General features: G+C 43.1%; 1 protein-coding gene across 1 annotated transcript in view; it reads left to right on the forward strand.

Annotated features, from left to right (window-relative positions):
• Nucleotides 1-16,513, forward strand: part of aux (cyclin-G-associated kinase) — a 462,562-nt gene that overhangs the window by 346,235 nt on the left and 99,814 nt on the right. The window contains exons 22-23 of the mRNA XM_080283925.1: nucleotides 8,542-8,700; nucleotides 15,498-15,722. Of these exons, the coding sequence (XP_080140051.1) occupies nucleotides 8,542-8,700; nucleotides 15,498-15,722 (384 nt within the window). The remainder of the gene's footprint in view (nucleotides 1-8,541; nucleotides 8,701-15,497; nucleotides 15,723-16,513) is intronic.

The following is a 16,513-nucleotide window of genomic DNA, read 5'->3' on the forward strand; positions in this document are numbered from 1 at the left end:
AGGTAGAGTCCCGGAGGATTGGAAGTCAGGTATAATTATTCCCTTGTACAAAGGGAAAGGGGAAAAAGAAGTGTGTGGTAATCATAGGAGCATTTGTCTTCTTAGTATAATAGGAAAGTGTATGGTAGGATACTTATTGACAGTTAGAGAAAGAACAGAGGAATTAGTTGGAGAAGAACAGGGAGGCTTTAGGAAGGGAAGAGGTTGTGTAGATCAGATATTCATTCTTAGATCTTTAGTGGAAAAGTTTCTAGAGAAGGGAAAGAAGTTGTATGCGGCTTTCATGGATTTGGAGAAAGCATATGACAGGGTGGATAGACAAGGATTGTGGAAAGTATTAAGAATATATGGAGTAGATGGAAAGTTGTTGAATGCTGTGAAGAGTATGTATGATGGTGCTAAGGCTGCAGTGTGTGTGGATGGTGAACTAAGTGAATTTTTCTCTTTGGAGGTTGGGTTGAAATAGGGATGTGTCATGTCTTCATGGTTGTTCAATCTGTTCATAGATGGGGTAATAAAAGAGGTACAAGGTAGGGTAGTGGATGTTGGAGTGGCCCTGGTGAGAGAGGATAGTGTTTGGAAACTCCCTGTACTGTTGTTTGCAGATGATACTGTGTTGTTGAGTGAAGACGAAGGGTAGCTGCAAGGCTTGGTGGATGAGTTTGGGAGAGTGTGCAAGAAACGGAATCTAAAGGTGTATGTAGGGAAGAGTGAAGTGATGGTCTTTGAGAGTGGTGAAGTCAGTGAATGTACAGCAAGGATGGATGGTGAGGAATTGGAAAATGTGAGTACTTTTAAGTACTTGGGTAGTGTGATGAGTAAGGATGGAGGTTTGGAGGGTGAAGTGCTTGAAAGGGTACAGCAGGGAAGAAAGGTTGCTGGTTCTTTGAAAGCAGTGATAAGAAACAGGGAAGTGAGCATGGAAGTGAAAAAGTTTCTACACGACAGTGTTGTGATACCAGCTCTAACGTATGGAAGTGAAGCTTGGACATTGTTGGAAGGACACAAGTCAAGAGTGAGAGCAGTGGAAATGAGTTATTTAAGAGGAGCCTGTGGAGTCACATGGAGAGACAGGCTGACGAATGAGGATATAAAGGAGCGTTGTGTGGATGTGGATGTGATAGGAAGTGTTATCAGGAACACACTGAGGTGGTTTGGCCATGTGGAGAGGATGGAGGGTGAAAGACTGACGAAGAGAGTGTATGTGAGTGAGGTGGAGGGGGGAAGAGGGAGGGAGAGGCCGAGGATGAGATGGATGGATGGGGTGGAGAGGTATATGAGAGAGGGGGATGTGAGTTGGGAGCAGGGCAGTGAAATGGCGGGGGACAGGACGGCAGGGAGACGATTTGTTTGTGGCCACCCCAAACGGGATTGAGGCATCTAGCAATAGATATATCTATCTATCTATCTATCTATTGCCAGACGCCTCAATCCCGTTTGGGGTGGCCACAAACAAATCGCCTCCAAGTCGCCCTGTCCCCTGCCATTTCACTGCCCTGCTCCCAACTCACACCCCCTCTCTCATATACCTCTCCACCCCATCCCTCCATCTCATCCTTGGCCTCCCCCACCCTCTTCCCCCCTCCACCTCACTCACATACACTCTCTTCGTCAGTCTTTCACCCTCCATTCTCTCCACATGGCCAATCCACCTCAGTGTGTTCCTCATAACGCTTCCTATCACATCCACATCAACACCACAACGCTCCTTTATATCCTCATTCATCAGCCTGTCTCTCCATGCGACTCCACAGGCTCCTCGTAAATAACTCATTTCTACTGCTCGCACTCTTGATTTGTATCCTTCCAACAACGTCCAAGCTTCACTTCCATACGTTAGAGTTGGTATCACAATACTGTCATGTAGTAACTTTTTCACTTCCATGCTCACTTCCCTGTTTCTTATCACTGCTTTTAAAGAACCAACAACCTTTCTTCCCTGCTGTACCCTTTCAAGCACTTCACTCTCCAAACTTCCATCCTTACTCATCACACTACCCAAGTACTTAAACGTACTCTATCTATCTATCTATAGCCTGACGCCCTAATCCCGCAAAGGGTGGCTGCAGACAAAATGCCTCCAAGTCACTCTCTCACCCACCATTTAACTACCTTCCCCCCAACTCACCCCCCCCCTCTCATATACCTCTCAACTCCATCCCTCCACCTCATCCTCGGTCTACCCCTCCCTCCCCCTCCCTCCACCTCACCTACATACACCCTCTTAGTCAGTCGTTCATTCTCCAGTCTCTCCACATGTCCGAACCACCTCGGTGTATTTCTCCTAATCTTCTCAACCACATCCACATCTACCCCACAACGTTCCTTCACTTCTTCATTCGTCAACCTGTCCCTCCATTTCACTCCACATGCTCCTCTCAAGTAACTCATTTCCACTGCTCTCACTCTTGACTTGTTCCCCTCTTGCAATGTCCACGCCTCGCTTCCATACGTCAGGGTAGGGATCACAATACTATCATGCAGTGACTTCTTAACTTCCATACTCACCTCCCTATTTCTCATCACTGCTTTCAGTGTACCAACAACCTTCCATCCCTGCTGTACCCTCTCACGTACTTCATCCCCCAAAGTTCCATCCTTATTCATCACACTACCCAAGTACTTGAATGCACTCACATTCTCCATATCCTCACCATCCAACCTCACTGCACACTCTGTGACTTCATTCCTCTCAAACACCATAACTTTACTTTTGTTTACATTAACTTTCAGCTTCCTCCTCCTACACACTGTCCCAAATTCATTCACCAAACCTTGCAACTCCCATTCATCTTCATTCAACAATACTGTATCATCAGCAAACAGCAACACCGGAAGCTTCCAAATCTCACCCTCATTCATTAGGGCCAGCCCCACATCCACTTCTCTACCTTGCACCTCCTTTACAACCCCGTCCATATATATATTAAACAGCCATGGAGACATCAGACACCCCTGTTTCAGTCCCACATTGAGATCAAAGAACTCACTCAGCTCACCATCCACTCGCACCGTAGCCCTAGCTCCCTCGTACATACTCTTCACAGCACTCAACAATTTCCCCTCCACTCCATATATTCTTAATACCTTCCACATACCTTGCCTATCTATTCTGTCATAAGCTTTCTCCAAGTCCATGAAGGCAGCATACACTTTCCTTCCCTTCTCTAGATACTTCTCCACTAAACATCTCAGAACAAATTTCTGATCTACACACCCTTTTCCCTTCCTAAATCGCCCTTATTCTTCTCCAACTAGCTCCTCTGTCATATTCCTAACCCTATCAATGAGTATTCTACCATATATTTTACCAGTCACACTAAGTAGGCAAATACCCCTATGGTTACCACATACTTCTCTTTCCCCTTTTCCTTTGTACAGAGAAACAATTATACCTGATTTCCAGTCCGCTGGAACCCTTCCCTCTTCCCATGCCAATCTACACAACTTCCATATCCACTTCACAACAATCTCACCCCTATACCTAAGCATTTCACCACACACTCCATCAATTCCTGGGGCATTTCCCAGCTTAATCTTCTTCATCGCTTCCACTACTTCCGCTATACTGATCTCTTCCTCCCTCCTCTCATCTCTTCTTCTCCCAGCCATTCCCCAACCACTTATACTCACACTGCTCTCACTCTCTACATTCAGCAAATCCTCAAAGTGCTCCTTCCATCTCCTTAATTTCTCTCTCTTCTCCACCAACAATCTATTATTCCTATCTTTCACTCCCCTACTATTTCCCCTTTCACACTGCCTTACTTTCTTTACCTCCTTCCAAAACAATTTCTTACTCTCCCTCCATTTCACACTCAGATTCCTCCCAAACTCTTCATCCACTTTCTTCTTACTCTCCTTCACCAGTCTCTTAACCTCCCTTCTCCTGCTCACATATACCTCTCTCTTCTCTCTCTCATCTTCTCCCCTACCTCTACTCGCCAACCATTCACCATATGCCTTCTTCTTTTGTTCCACAGCTCGTTTCACCTCATCATTCCACCATGCTGTCCCCTGCACACCCTTGCATCTCCTCCTCACTCCACAAACCGCCTCACACGCTGCACCTATCTCTTCCATGAATATCTTACATACATCTTCCACCCCTTCCATCTGCTCTAGCTCATACCTTCCCAATCTTTCTTCCACTATGCTCTTATACTCTGTCATTTTTTCACTATCTTGCAATTTCTCCACTCTTCTCACAGGAGCTGCTTCCTCCTGTCTTCCCCTTCGTCTCCTCAACCACTTTCTTTGCAGCTCTACCTTGGCCAGCACTAAGTGATGGTCCGAGACTCCATTCCTCACCATCCAACCTCGCTATACATTCACTGACTTCACCACTCTCAAAGACCATCACTTTACTCTTCCCTACATTCACCTTTAGATCCCGTTTCTTACACACTCTCCCAAACTCATCCACCAAGCCGTGCAGCTCCCCTTCGTCTTCACTCAACAACACAGTATCATCTGCAAACAACAGTACAGGGAGTTTCCAAACACTATCCTCTCTCACCAGGGCCACTCCAACATCCACTACCCTACCTTGTACCTCTTTTATTACCCCATCCATGTACAGATTGAACAACCATGGAGACATGACACATCCCTGTTTCAACCCAACTTTCAGAGAGAAAAATTCACTTAGTTTACCATCTACACGCACTGCAGCCTTCGCACCATCGTACATACTCTTCACATCATTCTACAACTTCCCATCTACTCCATATATTCTGAACACTTTCCACAATCCTTGTCTATCCACCCTGTCATATGCTTTCTCCAAATCCATGAAAGCCTCATACAACTTCTTTCCTTTCTCTAGAAACTTTTCCACTAAAGATCTAAGAATGAATATCTGATCTACACAACCTCTTCCCTTCCTAAAGCCTCCCTGTTCTTCTCCAACTAGTGTCTCTGTTCTTTCTCTAACTCTGTCAATAAGTATCCTACCATATACTTTTCCTATTATACTAAGAACACAAATGCCCCTATGATTACCACACACTTCTTTTTCCCCTTTTCCTTTGTACAAGGGAATAATTATACCTGACTTCCAATCCTCCGGGACTCTACCTTCCTCCCAGGCGAATCTGCACATCTTCCACATCCATTCTACTACTATCTCTCCCCCATGCTTCAGCATTTCACCACACACTCCATCAATTCCTGGGGCTTTCCCCGATTTAACTTTCTTCATTGCTTCCACAACTTTTATCCTACTGATTTCTTCCTGTCTTCTCACCTCCCTCCTTCTCCCAGCCATTCCCCAGCCACTTATACTCGCGTTACTTCCATTCTCTACGTTCAACAATTCCTTAAAATGTTCTCTCCATCTGCTCACTTTTTCTCCCTTCTCCACTAGTAATCTACCATTTTTATCTTTCACTCCCCTGCTAACTTCACTTCCACCCTGTCTTACTCTTTTCACCTCTTTACAGAACATTTTCTTACAGTCCCTCCACTTTACACTCAAATTCCTTCCAAATTCCTCATCCACTTTCTTCTTACTTTCTCATACTAATCTTTTCACCTCTCTCTTTCTTTCTACATATAACTCTCTCTTCTGCTTCTCAACTTCTTCCACGCCCCTATTTCTCATCCATTCATTGTATGCTTTCTTCTTTTGTGCCACAGCCTGTTTCACCTCTTCAGTCCACCACGCTGTTCCTTGCACCCCCTCCGTCTTCTCTTCCTTCCACACACTACATCACACGCTGCACACACTTCTTCTGTAAATATCCTACACACACCTTCCACGTCTCCCATCTGCTCGAATTCATATTTGCCCAATCGTTCCTCCAGTTCTCTCTTATACTCTGCCTTTTTCTCATCCTCTTGTAACCTTTCCACTCTCCTTGCAACTACTCCTTCCTCTCGTCTTTCCCCTCTTCTATTCCTCCATCTTACTTGAATTGTAATTCTGGCCACCACCAAATAGTGGTCAGAAAGTCCACTCCCCCAACCTCTATAAACTCTTGCATCCATTACACATCTTCGCATCCTTTCATCCACACACACATAATCAATCATTGCCTTCCTTTCATTCAGTTCACCACCCACCCTTCTCATCACTCGCCATGTATACCTGTGGATCATTTTATGCCTGAAGAGGGTATTGGCTATCACCAACCCCCTCCCAGCACAAATGTCCACTAACGCACTCCCATTGTCATCTGTCTCAGCAGGCACACCCCACTCACCAACTATTCCATCCACCTTCACATTCCCAACTTTACCATTCATATCACCAATCAAAAACACTCTCTCATTCCTTCTAAACTTTTCCATGCACACGTCTACATTTGTCCAGAACTCTTCTCTCACTCTTCTAGCACGATCTTGCATTGGCGCATACACACACACAATCGCCCACATTTGTATTCCAACTTTCAACTTTACCCACAGAATCCTTGACCCAACTGATCCATACTGTCTTATGCTCCTCTTCCATCTTTTACTCACAACTATACATACTCCTTCCTTTGCCCTCTCATTCTCAGCTACTTCTACACATATACCCCATCCATACTCTCATTCTCTCACACTTTCTCCTCTCCATTTTGTTTCAGTTATTCCACATACATCCACTTTCGCACCCTCAAGCACCTGGACAATCTCTCTCTCTTTCACCTCATCGTTCGCTCCCCTTACATTCCATGCTCCAATAATCATGTCCTTTGTCCGGTCCTTGGTCGTCATCGTTTGGTCAGTCCTTGTCCGAGGCTTATTGTTTGTTTTTTTAGTTAGTTGTTTTCCGGGGAGGGGCACTAACCCTCCGCCAACCCTTTTAGTCGCCTTTTACGACACGCAGGGGTACTGGGGAAGTATATATATATATATGTATACAGTAGGCTCGCACAGTGCGCGAGAAATTGGGCGGTCCATGACCTCGCGTACTGGGAATACATAATCTTATGGGAATAATTACATATGGGCGGTACTCCCTCATACCTGGACATTTTTTGGCCCTTAGAGACATAATAAAGGTCATATTTTTCAGACATTTTACTAAAGCTATAGCTACAGTAACAAAAATATGGGTAGTCACCTTAACAACAGTAGACAACAGGCCTGATGACCTTAAATAACAGGGGTTCCAAGGCGCGGCAACACTTCCAGCGCCGCACTCCCCACTGCACCTCCTACCGCACCAACACTTCCCTCCACAGACTCCTCTTGAGCACCTTCCCCAGGAGCATCAAAGTCACTCACTTCGGCCATAAACCCTTCAAAGTCCAGTGCTGACACTTCTGCGCAGTAGAATGCCCGTGAATTTCTGCGCATCAACATGACGACACGTGACGCGCTGTGTGAGGGGTGGTCGCGCACTAATAGAAAATGGCATTTTTGAGCCACTCCTTGTCTCTGCCTCGCGTTCTGTGCGGTATACTCACGCATTCAAGGGTTTTTGGTTATGATTTTTGGTCACTTGCGCACAATGCGAATCGCGCACTGTGCGAACCTACTGTATGTATACATATATTTCAACAACCAAGGTACTGGATGAAAGAAGGCCTAATGAAAAATTGTTATGCTGATTTCCAGGTCAGTATCTACTAAACTTTAGCCGTAATAGCCACCAACAACATACAGTAAATGGGCACAAAATTCAATTTCATTGGTCTTAGTAGTGGTATGTTGCAATGTGAGTCCTCAGTTGAGGTATGGTGCAGATTACAGTTGAAGATGGGCTCATATGGCATGATTTTAGTCTATAATTTCAATTTTTAGCATACCTCTGTGAGGTAGGATATTTGAGTATAGTAAACCCAAATATGCCTGAGTATGGATGTGAGAGAAAGACAGAAAAGAACTCACAGCCTTTTTATTATCTGTTTCCACGAAGTTGGAGGTGGTTATGTATTCACCCACGTCAGTCTGATTGTTAATGTGCAAAATGTCCCAAAACGTTCTTACCAGACTTCACTGAAATTTGGTGGGTAGGTGGGCAGTGGCTCAGGGAAGAGTTAATTACAATTTGAGGTGGATTGAGATCCAGGTGCAGGAATAAATACATAAATTTTATTGGCATGGGTGGAAGTATACACTCTGTAGAGATTGTTTACGTGACAGACTGAGACTGTATATTTAACTGCTTGTGAGAGATCATTAAAGTGCAGTATATGTCAGGTTAGATTATGAGGTGGATTTGGATCCAGAAGCAAAAATAAATAATAAATTTTATTGATTGTGGTGGAGGTATGCTCTTTCTGAGCACTTTCTATTTCCTCATATGTTTCAAGTTATACGGAGCCCAGCCCCCCGCTTTTTTGTTTTTTGTCTCCAGTGAATGGACAAAAAAAAATTAGAAGAACAAAAAAATGTAAGCTCTTTCTTGTTTTGTTTTTTTTCTTCCCACCTATTGTCATTCATTTGTCAGAATGAACCAGTTGCACATGCATGAATGTATTTGTGTTGTATATCAATAGGGAAAGCTCATTCCTTTTTGTTTTCCACCCACCAGTTCTTATCCAGTTATCAGAATGAACCTATTTTAATTGCATGAGTGTATACTTGTTATAAATACATCATTAGGTAACTTGGTGGGCATGGGCAGCTGGGGTGGGTCCAAACCAACCACCCCGTTGGGCGGGACTCCAGCTGCTGGCACCCCCATGGGCAGTAACACCCCTGTGACGGGATCCCCCCAGCACCGACCCCAGATGGGCACTTCTTGGCCGACACATTCACCAGGTGATTTCTTTCTTCTTTATTACCCCATATGCAGTATTGCATTCCTCTCCATACATTCCACTCATAGGATCATAGATTACAAAGTACATCTTATTTTTTCCCCAGCTCAGACCTTAGATGGGTACTGGCTGACAGACATATTCCTAGGGTGAATTATCTTCACTCTATTGCTTACTGTAATCACTTTGTTTTCATCTGATAAAACAAGGTTCATCACAACTTGAATGCCTAATCATGTTTGCATGAAGTTCAATGAGCCTTAGTTATGATAGGAATGAATCTTCTTAGTTACTAGTCAAATACAGTAAATCTTCAGTTTGACCACTTTCAGCCATCAACTGAGCTGAAACAGGTCATTGAATTTGTCAAGTGAAAACAGACTAACTATAATGTATCTTTGTTAGAAAATTTACCAGTATCCTCTGTCATTAGAAATTCCCATGTATGTGGATTCCCCAAATACCAATCCTAGGTGGGTACTGCCTGGCACACACACTCTCGCCAGGTAATTGTTCTTTACCTTAATGATTTACACTTTAAACTTTCAAATCTGAAGTGTTCCAGTCCAAAGCTTTATGGAAGATGAAAAACTTGTAAAGGTAACTGAGAAAATTATGTAATAAACTGTGAACAGTATCCTTAGCAGGAAATACAGTGAAGCACCTTGTACTGTACTGTATTAATACCATGATACAGTGTACTGTATGTTCTATCTATCTATTGCCAGATGCCTCAATCCCGTTTGAGGTGGCCACAAACAAATCGCCTCCAAGTCACTCTGTCCCCTGCCATTTCACTGCCCTGCTCCCTCTCTCATATACCTCTCCACCCCATCCCTCTATCTCATCCTCGGCCTCCCCTTCCCTCTTCCCCCCTCCACCTCACTCACATACACTCTCTTCGTCAGTCTTTCACCCTCCATCCTCTCCACATGGCCAAACCACCTCAGTGTGTTCCTCATAATGCTTCCTGTCACATCCACATCCACACCACAGCGCTCCTTTATATCCTCATTCGTCAGCCTGTCTCTCCATGTGACTCCACAGGCTCCTCTTAAGTAACTCATTTCCACTGCTCTCACTCTTGACTTGTGTCCTTCCAACAACGTCCAAGCTTCACTTCCATACGTTAGAGTTGGTATCACAATACTGTCATGTAGTAACTTTTTCACTTCCATGCTCACTTCACTGTTTCTTATCACTGCTTTCAAGGAACCAGCAACCTTTCTTCTTTGTTGTACCCTTTCAAGCACTTCACCCTCCAAACCTCCATCCTTACTCATCACACTACCCAAGTACTTAAACATATATTTTCCAATTCCTCACCATCCAACCTCGCTGTACATTCACTGACTTCACCTCTCTCAAAGACCATCACTTTACTCTTCCCCACATTCACCTTTAGATTCCGTTTCTTACACACTCTTCCAAACTCATCCACCAAGCCTTGCAGCTCCCCTTCGTCTTCACTCAACAACACAGTATCATCTGCAAACAACAGTACAGGGAGTTTCCAAACACTATCCTCTCTCACCAGGGCCACTCCAACATCCACTACCCTACCTTGTACCTCTTTTATTACTCCATCCATGTACAGATTGAACAACCATGGAGACATGACACATCCCTGTTTCAACCCAACTTTCAAAGAGAAAAATTCACATAGTTCACCATCCACACGCACTGCAGCCTTCGCACCATCATACATATGTTCTTATAGTAAAAAAAAAAAAAAAAAAAAAAAAAAAAAAAAATGCATTGATTGAGTGAGGAAGGTGATAAACACCCTTATGTTTTAAAAGGTGAAAGCTACTGGAAATTAGATTTTAAATTTGAGAGCTTATACTACATTTTGTTTATCTTCAGCTCATTGGTTCATGTTTTCCACAGTTCAGGAAGCTGTGTAGCACCTCTTAGCAATTAATTTTGCTTATTAATTCTGCGGTTTCCTGTTCTCCTGTATGTAAATGAATTTCCTCCAGTGCAAAGTCCAACATAGTATTGGCTGGTGCATGCATTCCCCAGGTGATTCATTTATATACTGTATATATACTTTTTAACTCTTGTAGGTAGTATGAAGTGCATGAGTGTAAATGTTTATGCTTGTGAGGTGGAGAAGGACACCTTCTTATGGTGGTATTGATGCACTTGAACAGAAGCCTGAGGTTGCATCCTTTACTCCTACTTCTATTACTGCCATCTGGAGTCAGGATACTGAGGGCTTATGTGTAAGTGAATGAAATGTGGCATATTTATTTGTTTGTTTATTAATTTCCAATTCTCCTTTTGTTAAGTTTTTCCCTGTCCTTTGGACTGTACCTCGCCAAATCCTTAGGTGGGAAAAGAGGCCAGTGATGATGATGATAGTCGATCTGTCTATTGCCAGACGCCTTAATCCTGCATGGGGTTGCCACAAACAAATCGCCTCCTGATCGCTCTGTCTCCTTCCATTTCACTGCCCTGCTCTCAGCTCACACCCCCCTCTCTCATACACCTCTCCACTTCATCCCTCCATCTCATCCTTGGCCTCCCCTTCCCTCTCCTCCCCCTCCACCTCACTCACATACACTCTCCTCATCAGTCTCTCACTCTCCATCCTCTCCACATGGCCAAACCACCTCAGTGTGTTTCTCCTAACACTTCCTATCACATCCACATCCACACCTCAACAATCCTTCACTTCCTCATTTGTCAGTCTGTCTCACCATGTGACTCCACAGGCTCTTCTCAAATAACTTATTTCCTCACTCTGTTCTTCCAACAAGGTCCAAGCATCACTTTCATACATTAGAGTTGGTATCACAATACTGTCATGCAGCAACTTTTTCACTTCCATGCTCACTTCCCAGTTTCTTATTACTGCTTTCAAGGAACCAGCAACCTTTCATCCATGCTGTACCCTTTCAAGCACTTCACCCATTAAACTTCCATCATTACTCATCACACTACCCAGGTACATACACGTACTCACAATTTCCATTTCCTCATCATCCAACCTCACAGTACATTCACTGACTTCATTTCTCACAAAGACTATAACTTTACTCTTCCCTACATTCACCTCTAGATTCTGTTTCTTACACACTCACCCAAACTCATCCACCAAGCCTTGCAGCTTCCCTTCATCTTCACAAAACAACACAGTATCATCTGCAAACAACAGTACAGGGAGTTTGCAAACACTATCCTTTCTCATAAGGGCCGCTCCAACATCCACTGCCCTACCTTGTGTCTCTTTATAACCTCATCCATATGCAGATTGAACAACCATGGAGACATGACACATCGCTGTTTCAATCCAACCTTCAAATAGAAAAATTCACTCAGTTTACTATCTACACCCACTCTGCAGCTTTAGCACCCTCATACATACTCTTCACGGCATTCAACAACAACCCATTTACTCCATATATATTCTTAATACATTCCACAATCCTTGTCTGTCCACCCTGTTATATGCTTTCTTCAGGTCTGTGAAGGCTGCATACAACTTCTTTCCCTTCTCTAGAAACTTTTCCACTAAAGACCTAAGACAGTATATATGATCTACATAACCTCTTCCCTTCCTAAAATCTCCCAGTTATTCTCCAACTAATTCCTCTGTTATTTCCCTAACTCAATCAGTAAGTATCCCACCATATACTTTTCCTGTTATACTAAGAAAACAAATTCCCCTATGATTACCACACACCTTTTTTTCCCTTTTTTCTTTGTACAGGGGAATAATAATACCTTACTTCCAATTCTCTGGGACTCCACCTACCTCCCAGGCCAATCTGCACATCATCCACATCCATTCTACTGTTATCTCTCCCCCATGCTTCAGCATTTCACTACACATTCCATCAATTCCTGGGGCTTTCCCCATTTTAACTTTCTTAATTGCTTCCACAACTTCTATCCTATTTATTTCTTCCTCTCTTCTCACATCCTTCCATCTCCCAGCCATTCCCCAGCCACTTACACTTGCATTTTGCTTTCATTCTCTATGGTCAACAATTCCTTGATGTGTTCTCTCCATCTGCTCACTTTTTCTCCCTTCTCCACTAGTAATCTACCATTTTTATCTTTCACTCCCCGTCTTACTTCTTTATCACCCTATCTAACTCTCTTTACCTCTTTCCAGAACATTTTCTTACATTCCCTCCACTTTACACTCAAATTCCTTATCCACTCTCTTCTTACTTTCTCTTACTAATCTTTTCACTTCTCTCTTCCTTTCTACATGTAAGTCTTTCTTCTATCTTCAGCTTCTTCCACACCCTTGTTTCTCATCCACTCACAATATGCTTTCTTCTTTTGTGCCACAGCCTGTCTCACCTCTTCATTCCACCTTGCTGTTCCTTGCACCACCTTTCGTCTTTTCTTCACCCCACACACCACCTCACATGCTGCACAGCATGTGAATATCTTACACACACCTACCACATCCCCCATCTGCTCCAAACCATATTTACCCAACCCTTCTCCACTTCTCTCTTATATTCTGCCTTTTTTCCATCCCCTTGTAACCTCTCCACCCTCCCTGTATGAGTTACTTCCTCTGTCCTTCTCTTCTTCTGTTCCTCCATTTCATTTGAACCTTGATTCTCACCACTACCAAATGTTGGTCAGAAAGTCCACTCCCCCACCCTCTGTATGCCCTTGCATCCATTACACACCTTGTCATCCTATCATCAACACACACATAATCAATCATTGCTTTCTGTTCATTCAGTTCACCACCCACCCTTCTTATCACTCGCCATGTGTACCTGTGAATCATTTTGTGTTTGAAGATGGTATTGGCTATCACCAACCCCCTCCTGGCACAAATGTCCACTAGAGCACTGCCATTTTCATCCACTTCTGCTGGCACACCCCACTCACCAACTACTCCATCCACCTTCATATTCCCTACTTTTCCATTCATATCTCCAGTCAAAAATGCACTCTCATTCCTTTCAAACTTTTCTATGCATGCTTCCACCTTTGTCCAGAACTCTTCTTTCACTCGGCTTGCACAGTCTTGTGTTGGCGCATATGCATACAATCACCCACATTTGTAGTCCAACTTTCAGTCTTACCCACATGATCCTTGAGCCAACTGATCCATACTCTCATATATTCTCCTTCCATCTCTTGCACACAACAATACACACTCCTCCTTTTGCTGTCACATTCTCACTTACTTCCGTGCATATACCCTGTCCATACCCCCATTCTCTCACTCTTACCCGCCATTTAGTTTTAGTCAATCCACATACATCCACTTCTGCACCCTCAAGCACCTGGACAATCTCTCTCTTTTTCACCTTATCATTAGCACCTCTTACATACCATGTCGCAATCCATACCATGTCCTTTGTTTGGTCCTTAGTCATCACTTGTTGGTCATTCCAGGTCCAGGGCTTCTTATTCGTATTTTTGTTTCGATTTTTTTCCAGCTGATGGTCCATTTTTGTGAATGTGGCACCTGTGCACTCCTGCCGCGTGATTGGTTGGTTTCAATTTCATACCTGAAGTATCATATTTACAAGAAACATTTGTACCTTATATTCAGATTCTCATAAATGCTGTTTTGCATTGTACCATACGAACAGACATGAAATGAGTACTGTGTGTATCTGTGCTTCACCCAAACGGACAATGAACTTGAGGAAGTTTAATTTAAATTGAAATATTTATTGTTGTAAAAGGTACAGAGTTGTTGCATCTCGAATTTGAATTGAAATATTTATTGTTTTAAAAGGTACAGAGTTGTTGCATCTCCCTGTATTTTTTTTTTAATATAGGCATTTGGCTGGGTAAGTGAAAATAAAAGATATCTTAATACTTAGGCACTTGTTACATTAGACAATAGTACCATTCTAAGTAAATTAGCAGTTTTGTCAGTGGTAAAGTGGTGAAAGTGGGGAGGCCAGTGGAACAGTCGTTACAAAGGAGAGGTAGGACTGAGGCCTCAGTAGGACACGAGAGACTGCCAGTCGGGAAAAACATTCTGTCTCATCTCACAAGACTTTATTATGGATCACACCTACTCTATTGTGTTGATACCTTCGCCCATATTGTCTGTAAGTATACTGTATGTATGTATTTATTTATCAGAGATGTAACAACTACATACCTTTTACAACAAGAAATATTTCAGTTCAGATTCAACTTTTTCAAATTCATTGTCCATTTGGGTGAAGCACAGATACATACTTGTTTCGTGTCTGTTTCTATAGTACAGTGACAATGCAAAACAGCATTTATGAGAATTGGAATATAAGGTACAATTGTTTTTTGTAAATATACCTCAGGTATAAAATTGAAACCAACCAGCCACGCGGCAGGAGTGCGCAGATGCCACATTCACGAAAATGGATCATCAGCTGGAAAAAAAATCGAGTATAGATAGTCGTTTTCCATGGAGGGTCATTAACGCTCTGCGAACCCACTTGTTGTCACATAGGGAACACGTGTTGGTTGGTTATAAGGTTACCACCCACCATTGTAAATGATTTCCTGATTTACAGGAAATGATAATGATGAAGTTTATTAGATGTTAAATTTGTCATGACTTCACAGTTGCTCCCCTGGTTATGAAGTTTTAAGTTATGGATTTTTTTCCAAGCATTTATTGATTTCTTTAGTTAATGACATTTAGGGTATACTGTATACAACTGTTATTAAAACCCAGGTTATGAACTGTCTATCTCAAAAGTTCATAAGTAGGGGAGCAACTGTACAGTAAAGTCTTGAGACGGAGAGGTGTCAGTTATAGGCCATCTTAAAGTGAAAAGAGCATATAATGACACAAGTTTGGTTCTACAGCCGGCATGATGGGGAGTGGAGGGCAGATGGGTGGATGGACGCAACAGCAACCACCTCCAGGCCGACCCCCACAACCCTCCCCTCAGCAACAGCAACCTGCCAGACCCCCACAGCCGTCCCCACACCAACAGCCACCCCAAGGCAGGACTCCCACCGGCACCCCACACCACCAAGTCAAGTCACCATCTCAGCCTAATTATGGACGTGCCAACTTTGATGCTGCTAGTATGTAGTGCAGAACAGTACAGTCATCCCTCGTTCTTTGTGGGTGTTAAGGATCAGAGTCACCTCAAGCAATGAAAATCCAAGAATAAAGGAGCATATTTAAAAAGGTCCCACGGTCATAACTATATACAGTAATTACCTAAAAACCCTTCATAGTGCCCCAGAACATTAACACATTAGAATCTATGTCATTGAAGTCCATTTTTGGATAACTCGGCAACAATTTTTATTAAATAATCCTAAATTATATCTTAAACAATGTATTTTGTGATGCTTTATTCACCCATCATTCCTATCGTTCATATCATTTGTAAAGTCTCCAGTGTGCGTGCATGCATTGTCCTTGGTCACCTCATGGCGGCTTTCCATGCTGCGCAGTCTCTGGCTGCCTCCCTCCCTATTCAGTCTCATATTGCTAAAATCACACTCTGTGACCTCATCCCTGGCCCTTTTTGGTCTGCTTCACTTCTGCACCCAGTTGTCATCCTCCATTTTCTCAACATTTCCCCCCCAGAAATATATATATATATATATATATATATATATATGTTTTGGTAGGTGGGGGCACTCACCATCCACTCACTCAATGTAGTGCTGCTCATGTGCTTGCCCTTTCTTCTTCTCCATCCTTCTTTCCTTTCATCCTCTTCTGTTTTTCTTTCCTTCATTCTTTCCTCGTCCTTCTGCCTCCGGGTAACTTTATGCTCCCTCTTCTGTCTATCTTTCCTTCATTCTTTCCTCTTCCTTCTGCCTGTGGGTGACTCTGCATTGAGTGACAAGCCAAATGGTTT

This window comes from Coenobita brevimanus, chromosome 99, assembly GCF_032717465.1.
Source record: "Coenobita brevimanus isolate Jiangsu-jjx chromosome 99, ASM3271746v2, whole genome shotgun sequence".
Classification (NCBI taxonomy): domain Eukaryota; kingdom Metazoa; phylum Arthropoda; class Malacostraca; order Decapoda; family Coenobitidae; genus Coenobita; species Coenobita brevimanus.